The sequence below is a fragment of the Heteronotia binoei genome, chromosome 19, assembly GCF_032191835.1.
Source record: "Heteronotia binoei isolate CCM8104 ecotype False Entrance Well chromosome 19, APGP_CSIRO_Hbin_v1, whole genome shotgun sequence".
In the NCBI taxonomy this organism is placed as follows: Eukaryota; Metazoa; Chordata; class Lepidosauria; order Squamata; family Gekkonidae; genus Heteronotia; species Heteronotia binoei.
Window position 1 is genome coordinate 42,235,005 of NC_083241.1, and position 27,124 is coordinate 42,262,128.

The following is a 27,124-nucleotide window of genomic DNA, read 5'->3' on the forward strand; positions in this document are numbered from 1 at the left end:
GATCTTGTTCCACTGAGCCACGGCCCCTCCCCTATAATGCATAGAATCATAGAGTTGGAAGGTACCTCCAGGGTCATCTAGATCAACCCCCTGCACAATGCAGGAACTTCACAAATACCTCCTCTCCACACACACACCCAGTGACCTGTGCTCCATGCCCAGAAGATTGGCGGGGCGGGGGGGAACCCTCCAGGATCCCTAGCCAAACTAGCCTTGAAAAAAAATGCTACCTGACCCCAAAGTGGCAATCAGCATTTCTCTGAACCTGTAAAAAGGGCCACCAGAACTAAGCACAGATGCAGGCCTTCCTGCCCTCCTTCCCATCATCCTTCTAAATTCACAGAATCAGCATTGCTGTCAGGTGGTCATCTAGTCTCTGTTTAAAAACCTCCAAGGAAGGAGAGCCCACCACCTCACAAGGAAGCCTGTTCCACTGAGGAACTGCTGTAACGGTCAGGAAGTTCTTCCTAATGTTGAGCTGGACTCTAAGCTCTTAAGATTTAAATATGTTGCTCTACCCTAAGCTCTTAAGATTTAAATATGTGTACTTGTTTTATAGCAGCCCTGTGGCACAGAGAGGTAAAGTTTCAGTACTGCAGTCCTAAGCTCTGCTCATGACCTGAGTTCTCTCCTGGTGGAAGCTGGGTTCAGTAGCCAGCTCAAGGTTGACTCAGCCTTCCATCCTTCCAAGATCAGTAAAATGAGTACCGAGCTTGCTGGGCTGAAAGTGTAGATGACTGGGGAAGGCAATGGCAAACCACCCCACAAAAAGTCTGCCGTGAAAACTTCAAATTCAAGTCACACCAGAGTCGGAAACAACTGGTGTTTGCAGTTAGCTTTTTTAAAAAACAACAACAACAACTTGTTTTATAAACTAGTAAGAATTATCAGTGATTGTGAATGGAAGAGCCATAAAACTGAAGACAATGGAAGATTTTTAAGTTTAAAAAGATGGATATGAAAGTTTTTAAAGTCTCTTTTTTTAAATCTCTCTTTCAGTTTGAGGTTAATTATAAGAGGATGCAGAAACATAATTAGTATCCTTTCTAGGGAGCATGATGGGTTCCCTGGAATGCCCTTTTTTGATTGCATTCTTACCTTTTTAATTTCCTCCTTCTGCTTTTTTTATTATTCATCCTATGACCTCAGGGTTCCAAATTTTGTAATGCAGTGGAACTGACATTTTTGTCGAACAGGTGGGATTTCTTCCCCCTCCCTTTCAGTGGGCTGTTAACCACTGGCTTGCCAGGTAATGGAGGGCAGAGTGGCAGACACTTTTTCAGACTGTGTTTTTGAAGGGAGTCGAAAGTATCCAGATGTGAGACTGGTTAAAAGGCATTGTTTCCCTGATCTAAGCAGTTTGGGCAACCAGCATGGTGCAGTGGCTAAGAGTGGCAAACTCTAATCTGAAGAACCAGGTTTGATTCCCCATTCCTCCTCTGCCATGTGCAGTGTGCTGGGTAACCTTGGGCCACTCACAGTTCTCTCAGGACTCTCTCAGCCCCACCTGCCACACGAGGTCACTGTTGTGGGGAGAGGAAGGGAAAGGTGATTGTAACTGCTCTGAGACTCTTTAAGGTAGAGAAAAGCAGGGTATAAAAACCAACTCTTCTTTTATTTGAGCAGAGGCAGGTTCTTCTCCTTCAGTCTGTGACTCCCAGCCAGTCAGGGATCACACAGCGAATAGGATGACATCACGGAGTCATGGAGCCAATTAGATTTGGCTGTGCGATGATGTCATAGAAAATGAAGCCGCTTTGCACACACTTGGATGTCTTGAGCCAGCTTTAGTTATTCCAGAACATGCCCTGGAATGCACATCCAGCCACATCTCCCAAGGCACAGTTGTAGAGTACCTGCTTTCCATGCTGAGAGTCCCAGATTCAGTCCCCACTCTCACCAGCTAAAATGAGCTCAAGAGTTAGCAGGTGTTGGGTGAGCCCTAGGGTTGCCAACTGTACTTTGGGAAATTCCTGGCTATTAGGGGAGGACGGGGTTTAGGGAAGGGAGAGACTTCAGTAGGGTATAATGCCACAGCAGATCCCCTGGAGAAAATGGCAGCTTTGGCGGGAGAGGGGAAGTCTGTGGCATTATACCCTACTGAAGTCTCTCCCTTCCCTAAACCCCGTCCTCCCCTAATAGCCAGGAATGTTGCCTGGATGTCCACTGTCATTCCAGGTCTCCAGGCCTCACCTGGAGACTGGCAACCCTAGGCTGCTGTCATTCATTCAAAGCAGACCAACTTGAGCTAGGTAGACCAGCAGCCTGCCTTTGCTTCTTATATTGACACATTTTCATATGTTCACGCTTAGAACTGGCTCTTTTGTGGTGTCCATTTTTTTCCTCTTTCAAGTGGTGTGCAGCCAGGGAATGCTAAATCAAGCCGACCCTCGTTCAGCAGTTTTCAGCAGTGGCTGTGTCCTTTATTTGCTCGGCCCTCTCCACTGGATACAAGTCTGAGTTTCCCCTTTAAGTGTGTCTTTGAGATGGTTCAAGAGCGCCAGAGTGACCCTTCAGTCTCATCGGGCTTCCCCCCGGGTTAATTAGCATTTGAATGTTTTAATGAAAGGTCACTTGGTTTCTTGCCTCTGTGGAGTTGGTTACGCCAGTTTTGGGTGCCTTCCAAATGGCGCCATGCAGTTGTGGTGGAGTATGCAGGACCGGACGCCGCTTTGAATTCTCTCTCCCCTATTGACTGGGCAGCGGGGGGGTTGCTTAGGCCTTTGCCGTGTTCAGGCTGCTGAGTTTTGTGTGCTGTTCATTTTTGTGCTGGACTTCATTGTGGTTGGGGATCCAGTAATGGATAGAAAGGCCAGGGGGAAAAAAACATTTTAATGAATTAATCAATCAATACTTGGCTTCTTGTGATGGGTGTAAGAATGTGCTTGTCACCAAGCGTTTTTGAGATGGTGGGTTGCAAAGATGGGACTTGCTACCTTGCAGTCTGCTCTTTGGCTCAAACTTCACAGACGTGTGCTCACACAGCTTCACTCAAGGCACAGATGGAAGCTCTCGTTATGGATTCTACGGTGGTTTTTAAGATTTCTTGAGCAGCATGATTTTTCTCCCAGTAGGGCTCCCAGCTGTGAGCTTCTAACGGGAGTGGAATATGGTTTTTTCTTTGGTTACGTTTTTAGTAGACTTTTGAACCTTTTGGAGAGAGTGGAGAAGGCCAGGCATTGTGTTCCTGGAATATCTTGGCAAGCAGTTCTGGAACTGAAAGCAGCTGTATTTGCTGCTGTTGTAGATTAAGTGTATGCTCCCCTTATTGTTTGGTTCTGTTCTTGCTTCTGTTCAACATGAATGATCATCTTTGGGATTTTTTCCCTTGAGTGGAAACACCTGCATCAAAATAGCAAAAGTAGAGGCACAAATATTTTTTCTTCAAAAGAATGATGTGTTTATTTAGAACAGAGAAGGAAACCCTGAGGAATGGTGTCCAGGTGGTGCCATTTGGGAATTGCCTCTGGATGGGAGTAATTGTCTGTCGTCTTGTTCTGGAGATATTTAAATGGAAACCGTCAGCGATCGTGGTTTCAGATAGCCAAAATGGCTGAACCTCCAGACAATTCACCTGATAGTGAAGCTGGGTCAAGATGCAGTAGAACAGCCATATTCAAGTGCAGGAGGACCTTATCTCCTCTGGGAGAGCTGTTTTGTTTTTGTTTTGTTTTTTTTTTGAGATAGAGCCATTAAGTTTTCAGCATAATATCTGGTGCATCTCCTCAAAAAAATCTCCCAAGTTTCAAAAAGATTAGACCCCAAAGAAGGTGACCCGTCATCCATTATTTCCAAATTGAGCCCAATTTGGGAAAGGGAGGAATATAAATCCACAGAAATAAATAAATAAATATAAATAAATAAATGGAGGGAAGGAAGGAATCTAAAAGGAGTGTGGTCCCTTTAAATGTGATGGCCAGAACTCCCTTTGGAGTTAAATTGTGCTTGTCACAACCTTGCTCCTGGCTCCACCCTCAAGGTCTCCTGGCTCCATCCCCAAAGTCCCCAGATATCTCCTTAGTCAGAGCCAGCAACCCTATTTCCAACCAAGAGTGGACAGCCCTAATTCACAGTCAGCTGAGATCCAAAGCTCACTGCATATAGAAACTCAGCACCTAAGGGAGAGGCCTATGTTAAGGTTTTCTCCCTGATGCACTGGTCCATTCTTCATGGAGTCTGAATTCTGTTCAGAATTCTGCAACTTCAGGTTGCAGAAAGTGGTTATTCATGGGCAGGTATATGCATGTGTTTGTGCACGTTGCAAGCCCTGTCCGTGTCCCAGACGTTTGGGACAAGATAAGCTGCATATCCAGTATCTAAATATTCCAAGTCCTTAAGGAAAGAGTCTGTGTGGTTTATTGCCGTCATTATTTTGGTCCAGTTTACGCAAGCAGAAAAGACATGGTGGCATGGCTAGTTCCACTTCTGGCTGCAGATTGAGGGATTACATCTTTTAATACTTCCTCCCTTTAAAAATACCGTACTCTCAGTGCAAGCAAAAAAGTCCACACAGCAAGGAATGGATTGCGTTAAGATATTTTCCTCTCCACGGTTTTTACCTGGAGGTTTTTTTTATACATATAAGGGACATTTCTTCCTCTTTTGCAGCTTGCAATGGTACGATCTACTCTTACCGCCTCCTTCCCTTACCTGCGCCTAAGCCCCCAACAGCTCTTTCCTCAAGGTTCTTTGCTCTAACAAACATGACAGTCGCATTAAAAAATTTAAAAGCCTGCTCTTCTCTGGTTCTTTGCAACGGCAGCAAGAATCTGCTGCTTTCTTCTCCCCCCTCCCCTCCCCCTGGTAACTCTTTTCCTGCCAGAGTTCTCCAACCAGCAACTCTTTAACTGGAGAAGCTTTTGACAGCTGTTTGCATTCATGGACCGTGCATATCCTTGCTCGCTCATTATTGCCCTTTAAAAAATTATTTGCAGCCCTCAAGGGTGTGCGGTTGAAGTCCGGAAAAAGGAGTGGCATTTGGAAAAACAGAGAGCTTCTTTCTTTGTAGCGGCTTCCAAGCAAGCGAGAGGATGCCTCAAACCTACCTGCCGGCCAGGAGGTTTGCCTCTGCTTCCCCCTCCCCCTTTGATGCAGTCCCTTGGTGGCTACGGCTTGGCCGGCCTCCCATCCGCCTTCGTCCTTTCTGCTGCTTGCATGTAGCCAGCTGAGTGAGAGAGCACAGAAGTGCAGGGAAGGGAGCAGTATCTGGGCCTTTGTACTTTACCGTTTTATTTCCACTTCTTGAGCAGGTCTTAAGTGTGCAACTGAAAGCGCTGCAAGCCGGGCCTCCGTTAATTAGAGAGTCTCTTTCACTGACTCTTGAAAAATATTTGGCCAACGTTCACAGTCTCGTGGTCCTTAGGCCCAGTAAATATTGATTCAATTCCTCGGTGATTTCCCTAGAATGAATAGCCCTCGTTTTCAATACCTTGCAAAGCCCAGCCGCCTTTCCAGCGTGTTAACAAGTTCCTTCTGTCCCTCTTGCTTTCTCCACTCCCCTCGCCAAATGCTCGAAATGTAGGTTAAGAAGAGATCGGAGGGCAAAGATTTGGTTGCAAACCCAAAAGCACAGCTGGGGGAAGGTTGGAGGAGTTCCCTGTACACGTTTCAGGCGGGGTGGTGGGAAGTGCCATCAAGTCACGACTGACTTTCGGTGACCTGTAGGGTTTTCAAGGCAAGAGACGTTTGCCATGGCCTATCTCTGTTTAGCAATCCTGAGCTTCCAGGATGGTCCACAAATTGTTGGGCCTGACGTGGGTTCATTTCCAATCTGCCATGGTTTCGAACCAGTTTATTTATTTATAATATTTTAAATTCTCCTTTCTCCAGTCTGGGAGTCAGGACTCACTTGGTGGCCAGGTGAGGAGCACCTTCAGTATACTCAGGCCTCAGATTCAGCAGGAGCTCACAGGAGCACAGCTCCTGAACCTTTCTGACGGTCCCCCCTCTTCCTCCCCACCTACCTGGTCCATTTAATAGTAGGTGCAGCTGCATAACAATCCCTGGATTAGGAGAGCAGCCAGCCAGCCAGCCACCAGGGGCTTGCCACACCCCCAGCAGCCCTCATTAACCCTTTCTCCACTTCTCATGTGATTTTGGGCAGTGGGTGGCTTGCTGGCCTTTTGATTTTTTTTGGGGGGGGGGCAGCCCAGGAGAGTCCCAAGCGAGTGAGGCCTGCTTGGGTCTCTAGCCAGCCCAAGCAGACCTTGCTTGCCCAGGGCTCTCCTTTCTTGCATGGGTGACTTTTGGCTGGGGGGCGGCAGCATATGCTAATGATTATGCTAATGAGCTCCACCACCTATTTTTCTACAAAACGACCCCTCCATTAATTTCAATTTCTCAGTTCCTTTGTTTAAAAATGTAAGCCCGTTTTGTAACTTCGATGGACTCTTTGCATGCATCGTGCATCCCTATCATCTCAGACAATACATTGGTGCACTAGAATAAGCTTGTCGTTTCAGAGGGCAAACGAACTGGTCTCCACTAGAAGAGCCAGATTTAAGTCCAGGAGCACCATAGAGACCAACAAAGGTATAATCCCTTGAGAACTAAAACTTCCTTTGTCAGATACAAACTTCACGATTCCTACCTGTATCAGCAAAGGGAGCTTTCACTCCAGGAAGCTTATATCCTATGGTTACCAAGTCCAAATCAGGAAATACCTGTGGACTTTGGGGGTGGAGCCAGGAGCAAGGCTGTGGCAAGCATGATTGAACTCCAAAGGGAGCTCTGGCCATCACATTCAAAGGGACCACTTTCCTTTAAAATGCCTTCCCTCCAGTGGAAATAATGGAGGATGGAGCTGCTTTTTGGGGGGCTCATATAATTGGACCCCCTGGTCCAATCTTTTTGGCACTTGGGGGGGGGGGCGTGTTGAGGAGAGGCACTAGATGTTATGCTGAAAATTCGGTGCCTTGACCTTGATAACACCTCCCCAGCTCCAGATACCCACAGATCCTCTTCCAAAATACTAGGGCATCCAATGAAGCCGATGGGCAGTAGGTTCAGGATGAACAAAAGGAATTATGAGTTTACACAGAGAGTGATTAAAATGTGGCATTCACAGCCAGAGGTTGTCGTGATGGCCACAGGAATAAACAGCTCTAAAAGAGTGCTAGATAGATTCATGGAGGACAGGTCTATCAGTGGCTCTGGTGACTGAAGGGAAGCTCCACATTCAGAGGCACTACGCCTCTGAATCCCAGAGGAGGCAACATCAGGGGAAGGCCTTGGGCTCTATGCCCTGTTTTTTTGGTTGTCCAGAGTAACTGGATAGACACTGTGTGAGACAGGATGCTGGACTAGATGGGTCACTGTTCTGATCCAGAAGAGCTCTTCTTATAAACCCCTTGGCCTCTCTGCCCTGTTGTTAGCCCTCCAGAAGAACTGGTTGGCCACTGTGCAAGACAGGATGCTGTACTAAATGGACCCTCACTAATCTGATCCAGCAGAACTCTTCTTATTTTCTTACTCTAAATTGACTAACCCAGTCTCATCAGAAGCTAAGCAGAGTTGGCCCAGTTAGCACTTGGATGGGAGATCACCAAGAAATCCCAGAGTTGCTACACAGAGGCAGGCAACGGCAAGTCACCTCTTGCCCTGAAAATTACATAAGTGGTCGCCTTATGTCGGCTTTCCATCACTGCCACCAGCTCTCCTTGTTGCCAGCATCATAGCTACTGGTGCTGGAACCAGGCAGAATTGGCATCCATCATCAACCACTGCACAACATGGCAAAGGTGATGTTGTCTGCATTTTGCCACTGCATCTCTTCTAACCACCACCACCATCTGCTCAGGACACTGACATCTCAATAAAAGTGAGTGCATTAAAATCTGAATGAAACTTTTTCAGTGTTAATGGTAGCAATACCCTTCTTTGAATCCAAACCCATCCTTGAATGTCTTAATTTTTTACATTCCTGTATGCAAGCAATGCAACACAACCCTGGCTTTAAAAAGTAATGTGCAAACTAAGCTCTGTACACAAACAGTGTCAAACTCTTGTCAGTTAAATGCAGTTAAAACTTCAGTAGCAAGTGATTCCTTTTCAGTTGGCTGGGGTTTGAGATTCCTCAAGGGCCCTGTTCCCCCCTCCCTTTTCCTCAAATAAATTCAGTGTTTTTTAAATGGAGCTGCCCGGGGAATTGTGCTCTGCGGGATTCTGAGCAGAAGAAGTGCTGCTTGTGCAGAACACAAAATCTATTTTTGCATACCTCCTCATATAAATCCCTTCTTTCTCCCTTCCTTTGCCATCCCCGCAATCCATTCACTGATGACCAAGACAATAAAGCTGTCCTCATCCCTTCCCTTAGAAGAAGCAAGGAAGGGAGAAGTTAAAGCTCTCTGCCATTTTTAAAGAGGAAGACAATCTGTAAAGTCAGAAAGTTGTCAGGTGAAAGACTCAGAGGAAAGAGCTGCATTGAAATGCCCCGTTTGGTGGAATGAGAAACAAGGTTTCTAAGCATGTAGCGGACAAAGTATTTGGAATGTACACTGGCGTTTAAGAATTATCAGCAAGATTGGGAGATCACCGATTGCGCAAAAGAGGTTATGGATACAGCCTTTTGGAGGTGGAAAGGACTGTCAAGTCAGCCGACTTATGGTGACCCTGTGGGGTTTTCAAGGCAAGAGATGTTCCCAGGTGGTTTGCCATTGCCTGCCTCCGCATCACTACCGTGGTATTCCTTGGAGGTCTCCCATTCAAGTACTCACCAGCCAGAGCTGGCTCTGCTTAGCTTCTGAGATCTGATGAGATTAGGCTAGCTCAGGCATGGATACAGCCTACTGGGAACCTTTCCAGCACCTGCTCCATTGAAATGAATGGCCATATAGTTCACCATTCGCCTTCCATTCTCAGCCAGCCAGGAAACCTACGAGCAAAGGCCCTTCCCTGCTGATTGGTATCTCAATACCTGTCACTGCCCTTGAACCAGGGCGTTCCATTTAGCTGGGGGGTACAGTGGTGCTTGCAGGGGGGGCAGAGGGGGGTGCTTGCCCCGGACGCTGATGAAGGGGGGGACGCCAAATTGGGTATAGAGTCCATTGTATTCTATGGGACCATAAAATCAAATGGCCCATAAGGGGGCACCATTTCTTAATTTTGCCCCCCCCCCCTCAAAAAACATGTAGATCCGGTCCTGCGTGCTTGTAGGGTTGTATCTTGGCCTTTGTAGGTCTTTGTAGAGAAGCATTCTAGTGATGGTACAGCCCGGGTTGTAAACTGGATGCTTCTCAAAGCTCAGGGAGCTCAGCCCTTTAAGAGTTTTATGCTGATAGTTTAATTTGGCAGCCATGTTGGTCTTCAATAGAAGAGCAAGGTTCCAGTCCAGTGTGGCACCTGAGAGACCAACAAGATTTTGGGTGTATTAGCTTTTGAGAGTCAAAACTCCTTCCATCAGTCACTTTCAGTTTCAGAATGGAGTTTCAGAAGGTAGCTTTGTAGAAAAGCAAGATTTGAATCCGATAGCACCTAAAAAACCAACAAGATTTCTGGGGTACAGCTCTGACTGGGATTGCCCAGGCAAGCCTGAGCTCATCAGTTCTCAGAAGCTAAGCAGGGTCGACTCTGGCAAGTACTTGGATGGAAGACCTCCTTGGAATGCCAGGAGTTAGGAGAGCAGGGGCACACTTCATTCAGCCACCTCTCTGCATATCCTCCAGGCCCCCAGTGTAGGTCAGTCACCAGAGGTCGCCATGACTTCCAGGTGTGCACACACACACGCACAAATACATGCATACACATGTACACACACAAAAATAGAAGAAAGATTTCCGAGGTACAGAAGATGTATCTTACAAAGGGTGCTTTGACTCCTGAAAGTATATACCCTGGAAATAATCATTAAGGTTTAGGGCCTTTTCCATTGCTGCCCCTAATAAATTAAATATTATTATTATTATAACTGGTGGAATGAGTTGCCAGAGGAGGTCAGGGCCCTGCGAGAGCTCTCACAGTTCTGCAGGGCCTGCAAAAATGGTACTCTTCCGCTATGCATTTTCATAATGGCAACACTGCAGCAACGGGACAGGCCCATAAAATACTACCAGAGGTAGATCATGCTATGGTGATCTGGGGACCTCTTAGAACATCTAATATCGACCTTCTAGCTACTTACCACAATTACCACAATGGTTGTCTGAAACTACTATACTAGCACCTGTGGATGCGTTAATAATTGTTCTTATGTTTTTATGTTTTTATTGTTTTATTTTGTTTGGTCACTCTGATCTGATTGCATGACCCTTATTCTGTGAGCCACCCTGAGCCTGCCTTTGGCAGGGAGGGTGGGATACAAATTAGATGATAGATAGATAGATAGATAGATAGATAGATAGATAGATAGATAGATAGATAGATAGATAGATAGATAGATAGATAGATAGATGATAGATAGATAGATAGATAGATCAATCCATCCACAATGCCTGGGTGATTCATCCCTGTCTTCAGGTCCTTAATTTTCACCACAGTTCTCTTGTTGAAAAATTCTGTTTTTAAAAAAAAAAAACTTTACATGATTCTGTAGTGTATGAATTGGCAGTGTATAATTATGTAATGATTATACAACTTTAATTGCACGTCATCGTGAACCTTAATGACATAGTTATGAGTGGAGTATAATTTTAAAATTACTCAGGGGTTTTTTCTCCCTGTATTGCTAGTTTGCTTCATCATCACTAATTACTAATTTGTGGCTGATCTCTGAGGCATTGGTGTAATTCGATGAGGTTCCAACCAGCTTCTCCTAGGAGCTGGAATTATATTATAAGGTTGCTCTGAAAAACTTTGAAGCTGTGGAGGACATGAAAAGCTGATCTGTGTCCCTTGCTTGCAATTTTTAAGTTTTTGAGCAAACCCTGGAAAAACCCTGTTCATTGCTCGTGAGGGAACAAAGTCCTTCTTACAAATAATCTCAGTAGAGCATAATAGTCTCTGTGTAAGAACATAAGAAGATCCCTCCTGGAACAGACCCTGGTCCAGCATCTGATCTCACACAGTGGCCGAACAGCTCCTCTGGACAGCCAACAACAGGGCAGAGAGTTCGAGGCCTCCATAAACGCATAAGAAGAGCCCTGCTGGATTAGACCAATGAGGGTCCATCAAATCCAGCATCCTGTATCTCACACCGACCAACCAATTCCTCTGGAGGGCCAGCAACAGAGAGGCCAAGGCCTTCATAAGAAAATAAGAGAAGACTTCTGATGGATCATACCAGTGGTCCATCAGATCCAGCATCCTGTCTCACACAGTGGGCAACCTGTTTCTCTGGAGGGCCAACAAAATAGCATAGAGGCTGAGTCCTTCATAAGAACATCAGAAGAGCCCTGCTGGGTCAGACCAGTGAGGGTCCATCTAGTTCAGCCTGCTGTCACACAGTGGGCAACCAGTTCCTATGGAGCGCCAACAACAGATCACAGAACCGAGGCCTTCCCTTGATAAGAACATAAGGAGAACCTTCCTGGATCAGACCACTGGTTCATCTAGTCCAGCATCCCATCTCACACAGTGGCCAACCAGTTGCTGCGGAGAGCCAACAGCAGGGCACAGAAGCTGAGGCCTTCAGAAGAGCCTTGCTGGATCAGACCATTGGTCCATCCAGTCCAGCATCCCGTCTCACACAGTGGCCAACTAAGCCCTATGGAGGGTACTTTGAAAGGTGGATCCTATGGCATTGAAGCCCCCCCTCCCCAAGCCACACCCTCCTCACGCTCCACCCCAAAAATCTCCGGGTGTTTCCCAACGTGGAGTTGACAACCCTAGAATACCTCACAGGGTTCTTGTGAGGATAAAAGGGTGATTGGGGAACTCATATGAGCTAAAAAAGTGATCAGTAAACACCTTGTGGTTCTGTTCTTGTCAGTAGGTTGTCAAGGCAAATTTCAGACCAAGAGCTACATAAATTGTCATTCATGCTGCTAATACACAGAGGCAGAAAAACTGCATTTAAAGAGATTGTAAGAAATAACGAAATCAGGACCGATCCAAAACTTGTTGGAATGAAACATGGCTTTGGCTGCCTTTATAAGAGAGTTAAAGGGAACTGGTCTATGTGAAACAGCTAAATTCAAGTCCAGGAGCACCTTAGAAACCAGCAAAGTTTTCAAGGTAGAAGCTTTGAATGGTCAAAGTTCCCTTCATTAATGGAACTTTGCAGACAGATGAGATTTTTCAGGGCATGTTTTCAAAAGTCAAAGCTCTGTTATCTCACAAAGAGAGCTATGACTTGCAAAAGCTTACTCCCCTAAAATCCTGTAGGTATCTTCGGAGCTGCTGTATTTGAATATAGCTCTTCTCCTGCAGCCCAATTCAGTCACCCTCTGAAACTGTCCTAAGAGGGTTTCTCATTGGGGGAAGGACACCTTCTCAGGAAAAGAGGAAAAAGTGAAGGACTGCCCCACAAGGGACTTCGGCTCCAGCCTATTAAGATGGGGTCCCAGAGATTTGTGGGTTGCAATCCTAAGAAGGTCTACTCAGAATGCTACTCTGATTTATTCAACGGGGCTTACTCCTAAGAAAGCGCTCTTCGGATTGCACTGTGTTGGCACCCATCCTTCAGTGCTATTTGCCCACACTGTCAATGGAAGGGGATCGAGGCTGAAGTCTGAACCGGGCCGAGTTTGTCACCAGTGCTCTCGCCCCATTGCAAGGGGCACTGCATTTCTCTGTACTTCTGCTGAGAGCATGTTTCAAGGTGAAATCTAGATGTTGCTCTCTACGGTCAAGTATAAAACCCTTCACCTTCCTACTTAATGAGCACACTGCTAATTTCCTTGTCTCGTCAGTGGAAATGACACGGCTCGGCTAAATCGGGTGTTCCCTAATTTAACGTGTCAGCTTATATATCTCTTACTGCCGGTCACTAGGAGGAATTTTATATATATATATCAGCAGGAAGGTTCAGCTTTTTCTGTAACGCATTTACAGTCTGTCTAGTTTCATGTGATTGTCCCTCCATCCTCTCTAGCAGTTGAAGTCATAGCGATATTAAAAATGAGACCCAGTGTGGTGTAATAGTTACAGTGTAGGTGAGGATTGAATAGGGCTGGGCTCAAATTCCCACCCTTGGGGTGTTTCTGTTGATTCCCTCTGGAACTCATGTGTACAGTGTTCTGCCAGGGAAGAAGAAAGTTGCACATCTGTATTGGGGAAGAACCAGGCATAATAGCCTCAACACCTTGCAGGAAGGCTAGGCTGGTCACTCAACAGTCCCAGGGTAACTTCTCTCATGTCTCAAGGGTTGCTTGGTTGTGTGTCTCATCCTGCCAAATGGAAAGATGGATGGGAACAGACGTGTGATGAATTGGAGGGGGAGGGGCTGTGAGGGGCTGTTGCTCAGTGGCAAAGCATCTCCTTGGCAAGCAAAAGATCGCAGGTTCCATCCCCAGCATCTCCAGTGTAGGAGGTGATGGAGGATCAAGCAGGAGGTGATGTGAAGTTCCTCTACTTAAGACCAGTGTTCCCTCTAAGCTGAGTTAGACACATTTTTGTCTTCGCTTAGGAAAAAATACCCCAGAACAAACTAATTTGTGCAGTAGCCAAATTGCTTGCTCACAGCTTTAATGCCAGTAGCTCACAAAGTAGAATTTTTTGCTCACAAGACTCCACAGCTTAGAGGGAGCAGAGTCCTGGACAGCTGCTGCCAGTCTCTTAAATACTGACCTTGGTGGACCAGCAGCCTGATTTAGTATAAGGCAGCTTCACGCATTATAGGAGAAGGGCCATGTCTCAGTGGCAGAGCATGCAGAAGGTCCCAGATTCAGTACCCAGTATCTCTGGTTAAAAAGAGTCAGGTTGGAGGTTATATAAAAAGAACACTGGGACCCCGGAAAGCTACTCATACTCTGAGCAGACAGTACACACCTTGATGGACCAGTGGTATGATTCAATATAAAGCAATTTCCTCTGTCCATTGATGGGCAGATGGTCTGATTTAGTATAGGACACATTCATGTGTTCACATAAACATCTATGCTGGCTCCTTTACACTTACAAAGTCCAGCTCACCACGTGTCTTAAGTTCCCCAAAGTCAGAGGAAAGCTGCACTTGAGACAATGAATCAAATGAGAGGAGCTGAGCCCTAGCTCCAGGGATTGATTCCCCCACAGGAAAGCTGTGCATTTTACAGCCAAGTGGTTCCTCCGTCCCTAGGCTGAATGAATGGCTCCCACTGGGGGAGTGCCTTCCGCTGAAGGAGCTTCTGTTCTTGGAATGTCACCGCTGGCGCAGAGGGCGTCCACTCCGTGCGGCAATATTTTACTGTCACAGCTGCCTCTGACAAAACTGCAGGGGGACAAAAGAATTTAGAGGAAATGGCATGGTTCTCAGAAGAGCTCAAGTGCAGCCCCACATCTGGGGATTCACTGATGGAGAGCTGTGCTTTAAAGTTGCATCAGGAGTCTACCTGGTGGAAAGAGCAATGAGTCTCAAAAGCTTGTAACCTGAAAGCCTTGTGGGTCTCTCTAAGGTGCTGCTGGACTCGAATCTGAGACTGATTCCCCACTAGCCTTATGCCGCTCTCACTCTCCTCTTCTTCTCAGGGCTTCCGTCGGATTTCACACTATCTGCCCCGGGGCTGCAAGTTGCTCCGCCTCTTCCGTGCAGCAAACAAGATCCTCTAAAAAACGGTTTCTGTTTGCCAAGCAAAAAAGGCAAAGCAAGTTGCAGCCCCAGGACAGATAGTGTGAAATCCCACGGAAGCCCTGCAGAGAAGTGGAGTGTGAATGCAGCATAAGGCTAGTGGGGAATCAGTCCAACTCTTCTACAGCTCACTGGCATGGCTACCCTCTAAAACGATTGTACAGGAGTATCTGATGGAGATACAAGAGCACCTGGCTCTCTACACACAAGAGTATCTGATGTGCTACACAACACTCTCACACCACTACACCACCCTGTCTGGTTTGCAAACACCTCTCTCTCCAGAATGGTCAAGAATTGTCTAGGGGATGGATGTCCCCCACAGTTCTGCATGATTTCATGGATAACCTTTGAGAATATTCCTCAGGAACTGCTGAACTATCACTCAGTCCCCATGAAACTGTGGAGAAAGCATCAGGGGGCACTGTTAAAAAAGTGACGTTACAGAGCCACTGAGAGTCCTGCACTCTGTAATGTTACAATGTTCTGAATGTGTTGCCCTTCATCCACTCAACCCCCTGACATAATTTATTCCCCTTTGGAATGAACTATAAGCATTAGTGTCCATTAACATGTCCCCCCCACCCCACTGAAGCACCAGAATTACTCAGAGCACTTTCAGTAATATGGACTGATGATCATTAAGAGGCTATTTGTCCTAAGCAAGGACGTGGCATCAGAGCATTTCCATTTGGCTGAATTCCACCCAGAGCTGTTGGACCACAGGACTGCTCTTCTGAATCACACTGGTGACTAGTACCATGTCATCCAGGGAAAGGACACTCACTTCCAATGCTTACACTTGCATGAAGTGACAGATGTATGATTGCAGATGCACGTTTATCACTTAATCTCTCGCGTGCAAGGGAGGGCTGTTGTAAGTCAAACCTCACAGACTGAATCTCGTATCAGTTTTGATGCAATTGTTTCATATATTTTTATCCTGCTTTTCAAGCCAAAATGAGCTTCCAAAGTGTCTTGCAGAACTCCAATTGTGAATGGCAATTAAAACTGAACGCACAATATTCCCAGAGAAGTGATCTTGGGGGCTGATTTAAAGGTGATGCTGGAAAGGCAGAAGAACTTAAATGTATGGCTTTGCATGGGCTTGGCAGAAATTCTGCAGCAACCTGCACCAAGTAGATCTGCACTCTCTTTTTGCCCTCTGGCAGACTGGCAGCCTTCGTCTGTGTGTTGTGCTGGCATTTAGACTTCTGCAAGTACACTTTATTGCTTTGCATGGGTTGCAGAGAAGTTGAATCCAAAAGAGGAGGCTGTGCAGTGTATTTGGAAGGAGGTCTTCTGCCTCACCAGCAACCCCCTCAGAGTCAGGCCTCACCTGGGTTGGGTTTTGGTGCAGTGGAGGAACTCCTGCCTTTTGCTACCCATTCCTCATTGGGGCAGTTGGAGGGTGATTCTTTGCTGGAAACTTTGTGATGGAAGCTGTCTGGAAGAGTATCCCTGTTCGCGGAAATTCTCTGGGAAACCTTGGGCCAGTCATACTCCGGTTGTTGTCAGGATAAAATGGAGGACAGGAGAATGGTGCAAGCCATGTTGGGTTGCTATTGGGGGGGAAGGCGAGGTACAAATGAAGAATGAATGAATACTTTCTGCCCAGCGAATACTTTCCTTCCTTCCTTCCTTCCTTCCTTCCTTCCTTCCTTCCTTCCTTCCTTCCTTCCTTCCTTCCTTCCTTCCTTCCTTCCTTCCTTCCTTCCTCTTCCTTCCTTCCATCCATCCTCCCTCCCTCCCTCCAAACAGTGCCTAGAAAAGGGAGCCTGTGATGTCTTCCAATAACAGATCTGGGTCCAGTCAGTGATGGATCTTGATTTTACATGAGCCCACTGTTAAACATTGGAAGTGAATGTATTCCAGCCTGCATCTGCTCCTGTCTATTCTTCTGCTCAGCAAGACTCTCTGCAGGTGCTGGAGTCTTTGTTGTAATCCTCCATCTTAATTGCTGGCTCCTGATTGCACTCAAGGTGGTGCACCCCTACTGGAGACACAGTCAGGTCTGGGGGCCACTAGATTTTGTTGTCGTTGTTGTTGTTGTTTTATGGCTCTTATACAATAGGGCAGGCAGAAGCCAGGGCAGTAATCTTCTGCATGTTTGCACACAAGGTTTGTCTTCTCAGAAAAATGTTTATCCTTGGCACAGTTTTGCCCTCCCGAAAGGCAGGAAATTAGCATTACTATGCAGCTGCACTAGGGCATCCACAAAAATACCCCCCCCCCGATTTTTCAGTTTTGTGGCATGAGACTAAAAAAGTTCTGCAGAGCGTCTGCCAGAGGACTCCTTCCCCCATACAAATTGCAGCCCTGTGCAAAGTGTGGTGGAGTTGCAGCTAGCTTTGCACAGGTGCGTGTACACACTCATGTTGCCAGCGATCACAACTTGCAATGCCATTGTCAGTGGGTTTTACCATGCATTCTGTACACTCAACATGTTTCTCCATATTATGAAATTGTGTGACTCTTTTTACAATGGCTAATAACACAACAGAGAATACCTAGTGCATCACAATATGGCTTTGCAGCTGCTTGTTAGTTTCAAAAAAAGTCTTGTCAGTTTCAGCATCAGTTTCCCCCTTTGCTTGCCTTCCTTTCTGTTCCCTTTCATTCAGCAAACTAACACTGAAATGCATGAACGAAACCTGAACCACAATTTAAATGGAAGGTGCTTGCACAGCTATGATATGACAATTTCTTAAATTTAGACACCATCCCCCACAAGCCATAAGTGACATTCCAATCCAATTTAGAAAAGCAGTTTAAAAATGCAGAGGAAAAAGAATGGTGTGTAAGGCAGGCACAGAATCCTAAGTAAAAATTAAAGGCTTATGGCTCTAAAAGTCTGCAGTAAGATGTGTGTGCATAATGGGCTGACATCTTTAAAGAGAAACAGTGTTTTTTTTCCCGATGCATAGATTTTGTTGTCATTGTAAATACCACAGTATGTATGATATGCTCTCTGTTCAAAACAATTTGGCTGCACAAATAGTTGGCTGCGGTGGACAATCCGGAGAGCCCAAAAGCTAATCAGCCCCAGATATATTTTTTTTGCATTGAATGGTAATGTCAGATGCAAATGCTCCAGTGATCAACCTTGTGATAACTGTAATTTCAAAGGACTCGCTCAGTGATAACCGTGGCCACAGTTATGATATAGTTTTGGTAATTTCATGACATTTCCTTTTGCTTTACTTTGAAAAGGAGCACATTGATGTTGCAAAGCTGATCTCCATTTCCAAGGCTACATTGTTACTTGCAGGGCATGTTAATTCAAAGCGCAATGAGACCAGGCGGTTTGGAGAAGGGTGAGCTGCCATTTGTGGATGACTCCTGGTTACGACAGTTGGACAAAGTTCAGCCGCTTTCATGGGGTGGAGTGATTTAAATCAAATTTCCTATTTGGAAACTGTTTCCTGGAGAAGCATGCATATTAATTGTTTGCTGTAACATCAAGAAACATATTGTTTTGGAACTAAGAAGAGCTTTTGTACAGTTAGGTGAATATTCCAAAATATTTGGCCCTATATAACTTGCATGCTGCAGAATTATACCTGCTTGGACCCCAGTGAAAGATTCTGCTTAGCTCTTTCAACGCAGGGTTAAAGCGCTTGGGGATCTGATGGTTGACATGATAGAGGTTTACAAGATTATTCATGGGAATGAGAAGGTAGAGAAAAGTACTTTTCTCCCTTTCTCACAATACAAGAACTTGTGGGCAGTCAGGTTAGAACGCATAAAAGGAAGTACTTCTTCACCCCAAGAGTGATTAAGTCATGGAATTCACTGCCACAGGTGGTGGTGGCAGCTACATGCATGGACAGCTTCAAGAGGGGATTGGATAAACATCTGGAGCAGAGGTCCATCAGTGACTATTAGCCACAGGGTATAGATGGAACTCTGTCTGAGGCACTGATGCTCTGTATTCTTGGTGCTTGGTGGGGGGAGCACAGTGAGAGGGTTTCTAGTGTCCTGGCCCACTGGTAGACCTCCTGATGGTGCCTGGTTTGGCCACTTTGTGATATAGAGGGTTGGACTGGATGGGCCATTGGCCTGATCCAACATGGCTTCTCTAATGTTCTTACCAGCTCCAGCTTAGGAAATACCCAGAGATGGTGGTGGGGAGCTTGCTGAAGACAAGGTTTGGGGAGGAGAGGGACCTCAAACCACCATTTTCTACATAGAAACTGATCTTAGACATCTGGAGACTGTAATAGCAGGAGATCTCCAGGGGCCACCTGGTTGTTGGCAATCCTACAAGTATGGCTATTCCAAAAGATCACTTGAAAGTTTGGGCTGCCATCCTTTGCACATGTCTTTGGAAGTAATTCCATGGAACAAAGTGGAACTTACTTCTGAATCAGTTGACTTGCCAGTCTTCAGGTCCAATCATCAGCCATGGATCAAGAGCTGTGGTTAGTATGGATATACAGGGTGTCCATAAAAGATGTGTCTGTTTTACAGACTTGGACTATAGTCCTGTGGACTAGTTAATTCCTAGGTTATAATTGGTTTGTGATTTATATAGATTCTGAATACTAATAATTAACTGCCATCAGGTCGCAGTTGACTTACGGTGACTTTTCATGGGGTTCTCAAGGCAAGAGACATACAGGGGTGGTTTGTTATATGTGTGGCAATCCTGGACTTTCTTGGTGGTCTCCCATCCAAATACTGACAAATGCTGACCCCGCTTAGCTTTGGAGATCAGATGAGATCGGGCTAGCCTGAGTCATCCAGGTCAAGGCAAAAGATGTTCAAAAGATGGTTTGCCTGCCTGTCTCTGCATAGCGACCCTGGATCTCCTTGGTGCTCTACCATCTAAGTACTAATCAGGGATAATTGGGGCTAGTTTATTTCAGCTGCTACATATATTTCCAAGCCAACTCTTAAAAAACCACCACGACATTTGACATTTCATTGGGTCATCTTGAGCCATGTGGTTTGTTGGACCTGAACACTTTTGTCTTTGAAGCCACTAATGTGATTTGGGGTTTAAAATCCTTTAAAAGTCACATATAACTTTGGCAAATGAATAAGTAAATCTCTGTTCAGTTTCATCTGGTTTCTGTTTCCCATTTTTTTAGAATGCCTCTCATGTTGCACAAGAATGGGATAATTTCTTTGTATTCCTGAGGCTGTTGGTTTAACTGGAAGGAGTCACAGCTTGCAGCACAAACTCCTAAGTCATTCCCTCCAAGGAGAACGAGATGCATTGGGTAGAAGGAGGGTGGGGACACTGCTTGACCCCTGGAAATGAAAGGTCTGTAGTACACAACAGGGCAATCAGCAGCCTTCCATACTGTGTCAGTTTGGTGTACTGGTTAAGAGTGGCAGACTCTAATATGGAGAACCGGGTTTGATTCCCCAGTCCTCCTCCACTTGAAGCCAGCTGGGTGATCTTGGGTCAGTCACAAGTTCTCTCAGAGCTCTCTCTCAGCCCCACCTCCCTCACAGGGTGTCTGTTGTGGGGTGGGGAAGGGAAAGGACATTGTAAGTTGCTCTGAGACTCTGAGTGAAGGGCAGGGTATACACCCACTCTCCTCTTCCATCGGTTAAGCCTTTTTGTTTCTTTTTTTCATTCATTTTTAAGGTGCTGAATTCAGTGTGTGCCCTGACCCAGGCTAGCCCAGTGTTATCAGATCTTGGAAGCTAAGCAGGGTCAACCCTGGTTAGAATTTGGGTGGGAGACCACGAAGGAAGTCCAGGGTCATGACACAGGCAAGGCAATGGCCAACCACTTCTCTTTGCTTACCCTGACCTGGATGGCTCAGGCTTGCCTGATATCCTCAGATTTCAGAAGCTAAGCAGAATCAGTCCAGGGTTGCTACACTGAGGCAGGCAGTGATAAACCACCTCTGTTCATCTGCCCTGACTGGGATGGTCCAGGCTGGCCTGATCTCATCAGAGCCTGGAAGCTAAGCAGGGTTACTGAAGCTGTTGTACTTTGGCTGCGCTTTGAGGAGACTCACTGAAAAGTACCATAATGCTAGGGAAAGTTGGTGGTAGGAGAAGTGAAGGACCCAACATGAGATGGATTGACTCAGTTTTAAAAAGACATGTCTTTAGCACGTTAACGAGAGGACATTTTGGAGGTCACTAATTCATAGGGTCATCAGAAGTCAGAAGTGACTCGATGTGCACAAAGTCAGCATGTTGATTACAAGTAGTGGATATACTATTTGATCTCTTCCTGCGGTTGACAAATGCTACTTTCCACCTGCCTTGGTAAATATCATCCCTCACTGCATGTGAAAAGGTGAGCATTCACAGGGGACTAATTTCCTACTCAAGGGACCAAGGGCCTGTTGGGTTCTGTTTGCGGCTGGTGTGTCTGACCAAGTGAAACCTTGGTGGTCCCCCCTTTCCACCTGGCACACCCACATTTTCACAGGTCGACATTGTGAGTTTTTGGCACTCGAGCCTACTCTGAGGTAGCGTTTGCAGATTTTCTGTGGTAGTAAACAGGAGTCTCAAAGGTGCACAGGGACTCTTATTCAAAGTGATTGTATCCCACCTTGTGGCCCTGATCTGGTGAAAAAGTGTGTGTGTGGAGGGGGGGAGAATAAATAAAAATAGATAATATTCCAAGACTGCTAATAATGATAGATAGATAGACAGACAGACAGATAATTATACCAGCAATATGCATATAGTTATAATAAAAATTGTATAATAATAAACAATTGTATAGTTAAAAATGTACAGCTAATAATGATGATTCTTTCTTCCTACCAGGTATTTCTGTAACGAAGAAGACGCACACCTGTAAGTAAGACCCTTCTTTTCCGATTCGGTTGTGTCTTCTCTCATGTGCATGAAAACCAGATGGGTGTGTGATGTGTGTGCCTTTGTCAAAATTGGTAGAACACAAATGCCGTGAATTGCGCTCTCCTTTGTACTGCTTTTTAATAATTTTTTATTAAAAAGATACGATAGCCTAGATTGGGGCTGACCCAAGAAGGAAGCTAAGGTCTGTAGAACCATCCAGAGCAGAATTCCATCTTGATTAACAGATTGGATGAGTATCCAGATGTGGAATTCAAATGTTTAATTTCATGTTTGGTTGTTCATGGATGTGTCCAGAAAAGGAAGGTGGTGATAGCTGTTTTTCTACGCAAGCCTTATTTCCATTCAGCAGCTCTGTTGCTAGGTTTACTGTTACAACATCTCTATCCTCTTTACCAGCCTGGTGGTCTGTCCAGTGGATTGTTTTATGCTTCTGTTGTTAAGGTGACTCTGGTTGGTACTGTTTGCTCTCCAATTACACATAAGTCATAGTGGATAAACATTCTACTACTGCTCTCGATTGCCAAGATCAGTTTGAAAACCCAGAGGCAAATTCCTGAATTCTGATTTCAAAGCTTCTGTGTGCAAGTTTAAAAGAAGGCTGTCCAGGTTTTTCTCCTTCAAGGACCCATACCCTTCAAGATTGACTTAAAATGGGGGTGGATTTGTGCTGGTTTCACAGCTCTGCCAACAGATATTTCTTTATCATCCAAGCCATGCAGCCAAAAGCCTTATAAGGTTGCTGCAAGAATGGCTTTTCACTCCATCTGTGGGTCTGTTTCAGAGAACCTTATCAACACAACTGCCAAGATGTGAACGCTGAATGGCAGAAACTCAGCCTCAGACACGGCAGCCGATTCTTGTTTCTCTCCATCAATGCGATGGACAATCTCACATCCATTCAGCCATTTCAATTATATCCTAGTCAAGGGAGTGCTGCTCTGCCTGTGAAGACTGTGGTTGCAATGTGTCCATTAGCTGGTTTTAATTTTTGGCAGTGCACAACTTGGAGAACATGCCTGCTCTTGCTCAAGCTTTCTGGCAATGAGATAGCCAAAGATTTCTTGTTCACGTTCTTCTCTGGCACGCAGAACACCCCACCATCTTTGGTTATTATTCCTGCAGTGGAACAAACACAGAGTCCTGCTTGCTTCTGTTGGGTAGGGTGGGATGGAAAAGAGCAAAGAGACAGTGAGGAAAACTAGGCAGAAGAACAGGGCCTTGGTCTTGTCTCCCTCTTGACCAGGGAGTGTCAAGGTGCACATATGTTCCGTGGCTCTTCTTGTAAGATAAGGCGGCATGAACACATTAAACTGCCTTATACTGAATCAGATCCTTGGTTTACCAAGGGCAGTATTGTCTGGAGAGGAGATGACTGAGAAATAATATGATGATCATCATCAAGTACTTGAAAGGCTGTCATCTATTCTAGAGGATGGTGCAGAGTTGTTTCCTGTTGCCCAGAAGGTCAGACCAGAACCAACAGACTAAAATTAAATCAGAAGAGTTTCTGGCTCAACATCCCTGGCAGAGCAGTTCCTCAGTGGAACAAGGCTTCCTCAGGAGGTGGTGGGCTCTCCTTCCTTGGAGGTTTTTAAGGAGAGGCTAGATGGCCATCTGACAGCAGTGCTAATGACAGGAAGAGTTGCATCAATGCTTAGTTCCCTTGGACTTTTCTTACACACCCAGGGAAATGCTAATTTCCACTTAGGGGGCAGGTAGCAATTTTTCTCCATGCTAGTTTGGCCAAGTATCCTGGAGGTTTTTTGTTGCCATCTTCTGGGCATGGTGCAGGGGTCACTGGATCTGTGGGTGGGGGAGGTATTTGTGAATTCCCTGCATTGTGCAGGGGGTTGGACCAGATGACCCTGGAGGTCCCTTCCAACTCTATGATTTTATGATATTCAGACTGGCAGCAGCTCCCCAGGGTCTCTGGCAGAGGTCTTTCCCATCACCTACTGCCTGATCATTTTAACTGGAGATGCTGGGAATTGAACCTGGGACGTTGAGCATGCTAAGCAGATGCTCTACCACTGAGCTACAGCCTCTTCACCAAAAGGCAGACATGGACACACAAAGCAGCCTTATACTGAGTCAGTCTCTTGGTCCATCAGCATCAGTATTTTCTACTCAGACTTGCAGCAGCTCTCCAGGATCTCAGGCAGAGGACTTTCCCATCACATACAGCCCAGTCCTTTTAACTGGAGATTCCGAGAATTGAACCTGGGACCTTCTGCATGCTAAGTAGATGCGCCACAACTGAGCCACAGCCCCCTCCCCATGGGGCATTGGCATGTTTCAGGAGTAAGAAGAAGCCAGTTCACAAACTTCATCTCTTCTGCTTCCCTCATGTCTAACTCAATAAAGAGAGCAAAGTTTGAATCCAGTGGCACTTTGTTCTATTTGCTTCAGACCAACACACGTACCCACCTCTCTGGTCATTGCCTCACAAACTGTGGTTTGTACTCTTGTCTCCAAATCAGGATTAAACTGAAGTTTCTTAAATTCTGGCTTGGAGAGATGTGTTTGTGGTTTGGCTGAAACAACAAGATGCAAATTGCCAAGAGAGTGGCAATCATTCATTTTTGAGCTGCTTCTTGGGAAGGAAAGTGGGGGTAGAAGCATGCTAACATGATGTTCATTGAAAACCCATGGTTTGACCTATGAGCCATGCCATATTTACTTCCCTATTTATTTCAGGGGAGTTTACTATGAATATGCTTCAGAGTGCTGTTGTTCAGGACAGAACACCTTGTTACACCCTACAGGGGGATGCTGTAAAATATAGCAGCAACATTTTTTAGTTCCTCCCCCAGTCCCTCTGTGCTCAGTGGAACAGGCTTCCTCAGGAGGTGATGGGCTCTCCTTCCTGGAGGTTTTTAAACAGAGGCTAGATGGCCATCTGACAGCAATGAGGAGCCTGTGAATTTAGGGGGAGGGGGTATTTGTGAGTTTCCTGCATTGTGCAGGTTGGACTAGATGGTCCTGGAGGTCCCTTCCAACTCGATGATTCTATGATTCCCTGCTTACTTATCACAGCAATGTTGTCATTTTGTGTGTTTCCCCTATAGCATATCGCGTTCGCAGAACGCAACCATCTCGTTATAACGAAACCATTTCGTTATAACGCAACATAGAAACAGCGTTAGTCCGTGCCAGCAGCGGAGGCGACTGGGGACACCCAGATGCCTCCGCGCAGAGCGCTGATCACCCGCCTATCGCCACCAGTGGGGGGAAATAGGCTGGCCAGGATTGGACTGGCCAGCCTGGAGGATGTTCCAGGCGATGTATATAAGCGGGGCCCGGCCCGCGTGCTCTCTCTCTCCATCTTGTAATGTACCCTGAATAAAGCATGTTGCCCTACGCTCGTCTCCCAGCTTGGTACATTATATCCCCCACCATTGTGAGGGGCAACCCAGGATGTGAGCACAACATGGAAGATCACGACATGAGTAAACATTCCTAGATGTTAGGCGGCAGAAGGGGAAAAGCTTGAGACGAGACTGCCATTTTGGGTGGCAGCTCTGTGAAATGCATCACATGTTGACTTGAGAAATGCTGCTTAAAACTCCCTGCATCTGGAGGACTCGTGATCAGCGTTCCCTCTAAGCTGAGTTAGTGTGCGCTAGCTCACAGATTTTTGGCCTCCGGCTCACACATTTTTGTCTTAGCTCAGGCAAAATAGCCCCAAGCAAACTAATTTATGCAGTAGCTCGCAACTTTAATTCAGTAGCTCACAAAGCAGAATTTTTGCTCACAAGGCTTCATGGCTTAGAGGGAACATTGCTCGTAATGACCATTGGTGTGGGGTTTTTGCCCCTTTTGGATCACATAGGTGGAACTGAAACTCTGTTGTAACTGTGTGCTTTGGGATGTCTCCAGTTTTAGGGCTAGGTGGGAAAGGTGGTGGGGCAGTGAGGAAAAGTTGGTAGCAAGCTGGGTACCAGTTTCCTTTGTGAGTAACTCCTGACTCAGAGATGTTTTCCCTTTTCTGCCTGGTGAATGTCAAATCGAGGGAGTTTTTAAATGCACAGACACAGAGATGCACTCCACGCAACCAGCCAAAGACCCCACTTTCCTCCAGAAAAGTCAGAACTTTCCCTAAAAATGATAGTTAACAGTCTGTGCTGCGAGCACCAATGCCTCTAGAGAACAGGCGGAAACTGAATCCTGTCCCCCGAGGCCAATAAAATAGCTGTTTGGTCCCTTGTGTGTTACTGCCTAATAACTTAACCGAGTGGCCTGCGGGTCCCTTGGGGGGCTTCTCTGCGTGGCTGCTCCCTCCCTTTGTTAAGAGAGCTTATTAAAAATGATTTTATAATGAAGTTGCCTCAAATAGCAGCAAGTTCCCTGCTTGTCCTTGAAGCACTCTTTGCCCTGGTAAAACAATCCTCGAGACAGTCTAGGGCTCTCTTTCTCTCTTCCCCCCACCCCAGTTCAAACTTTCTTTTTTTATATACAAACTACTATATTAAAATTGATATTTTCCCCCTTTGGTGGGAGGGAGAATGCATCTGCTCTTCACCAGCTGTTTCTAGGAGCCAAAATTCCTCTAACATCCATTACAGCCAAACGTGGCTATCACTTTCCTGCATTGGCAAGTCATCGATCCGACTGCGGCATTCCACCCACTACCTCCTGCTGCCATCGAAGGCAAATCCTCAAATGCCAGTTTGGTGTAGTGGTTAAGTGCGCGGACTCTTATCTGAGAGAACCGGGTTTGATTCCCCACTCCTCCACTTGCACCTTGGTCAGAGCTGTGCCCCTCAAAAGCAGTTTCTGTCAGCCTCTGGTAATCTCACCTACCTCACTGGGTGTCTGTCGTGGGAAGGGGAAGGAGATTGTAAGCTGCTCTGAGTCTCCTCCTCCTCTTCAGCAGACTTTATTGAACACACCTGAAGCTGCCTGGTACTGAATCAGATCCTTGGTCCATCAAGGTCCGTTCTGTCTACTCAGACTGGCAGCTGCTCTCCAGGCTGAGGTCTTTCACATCACCTACTGCCTGATCCTTTTCACTTGGGATGCCAGGGATTGAACCTGGACCTTCTGCACACCAAACAGATGCCAGGTTGGAGTAGTGGTTAGGAGCACAGACTCTCTTAAGAACATGAGAGCCAGTTTGGGGTAGTGGTTAAGTGCGAGGACTCTTATCTGGGAGAACCGGGTTTGATTCCACACTTCTCCACTTGCAGCTGCTGGAATGGCCTTGGGTCAGCCACAGCTATCGCAGGAGTTGTTCTTGAAAGGGCAGATGCTGTAAGAGCTCTCTCAGCCCCACCCACCTCACAAGATCAATTCCGCAAGGCCTGTAAGACCTACCTCTTCAAAATAGCATTCAACTAATGCCGAGCCAAGAAAGTGCTGCCGGATATGTTTTTTAGCTACTGAATCCTACTGAAGACCTAATGTTATAGCACCACTATGTTAATGATAATTTTAATATAACTTGTAAATTGTTTTAATGATGATTTTATAATTATAACTGTTGATGTATATTATATTTTTATGCTGTGAGCCACCCTGAGCCTGCCCAGGCGAGGAGGGCGGGATACAAATAAAAAGTATTATTATTATTATTATTATTATTAGGGTGTCTGTTGTAGGGGAGGAAGATATAGGAGATCATAAGCCGCTCGGAGTCTCTGATTCAGAGAGAAGTGTGAGGTATAAATCTGCAGTCTTCTT

General features: G+C 46.0%; 1 protein-coding gene across 1 annotated transcript in view; it reads left to right on the forward strand.

Moving 5' to 3' along the window:
• The window catches only part of RORA (RAR related orphan receptor A), a 523,174-nt gene that overhangs the window by 367,827 nt on the left and 128,223 nt on the right, over positions 1 to 27,124 (forward strand). Inside the window, 1 exon segment of the mRNA XM_060259894.1 lies at positions 21,389 to 21,418. Coding sequence (XP_060115877.1) covers positions 21,389 to 21,418 — 30 coding nt within the window.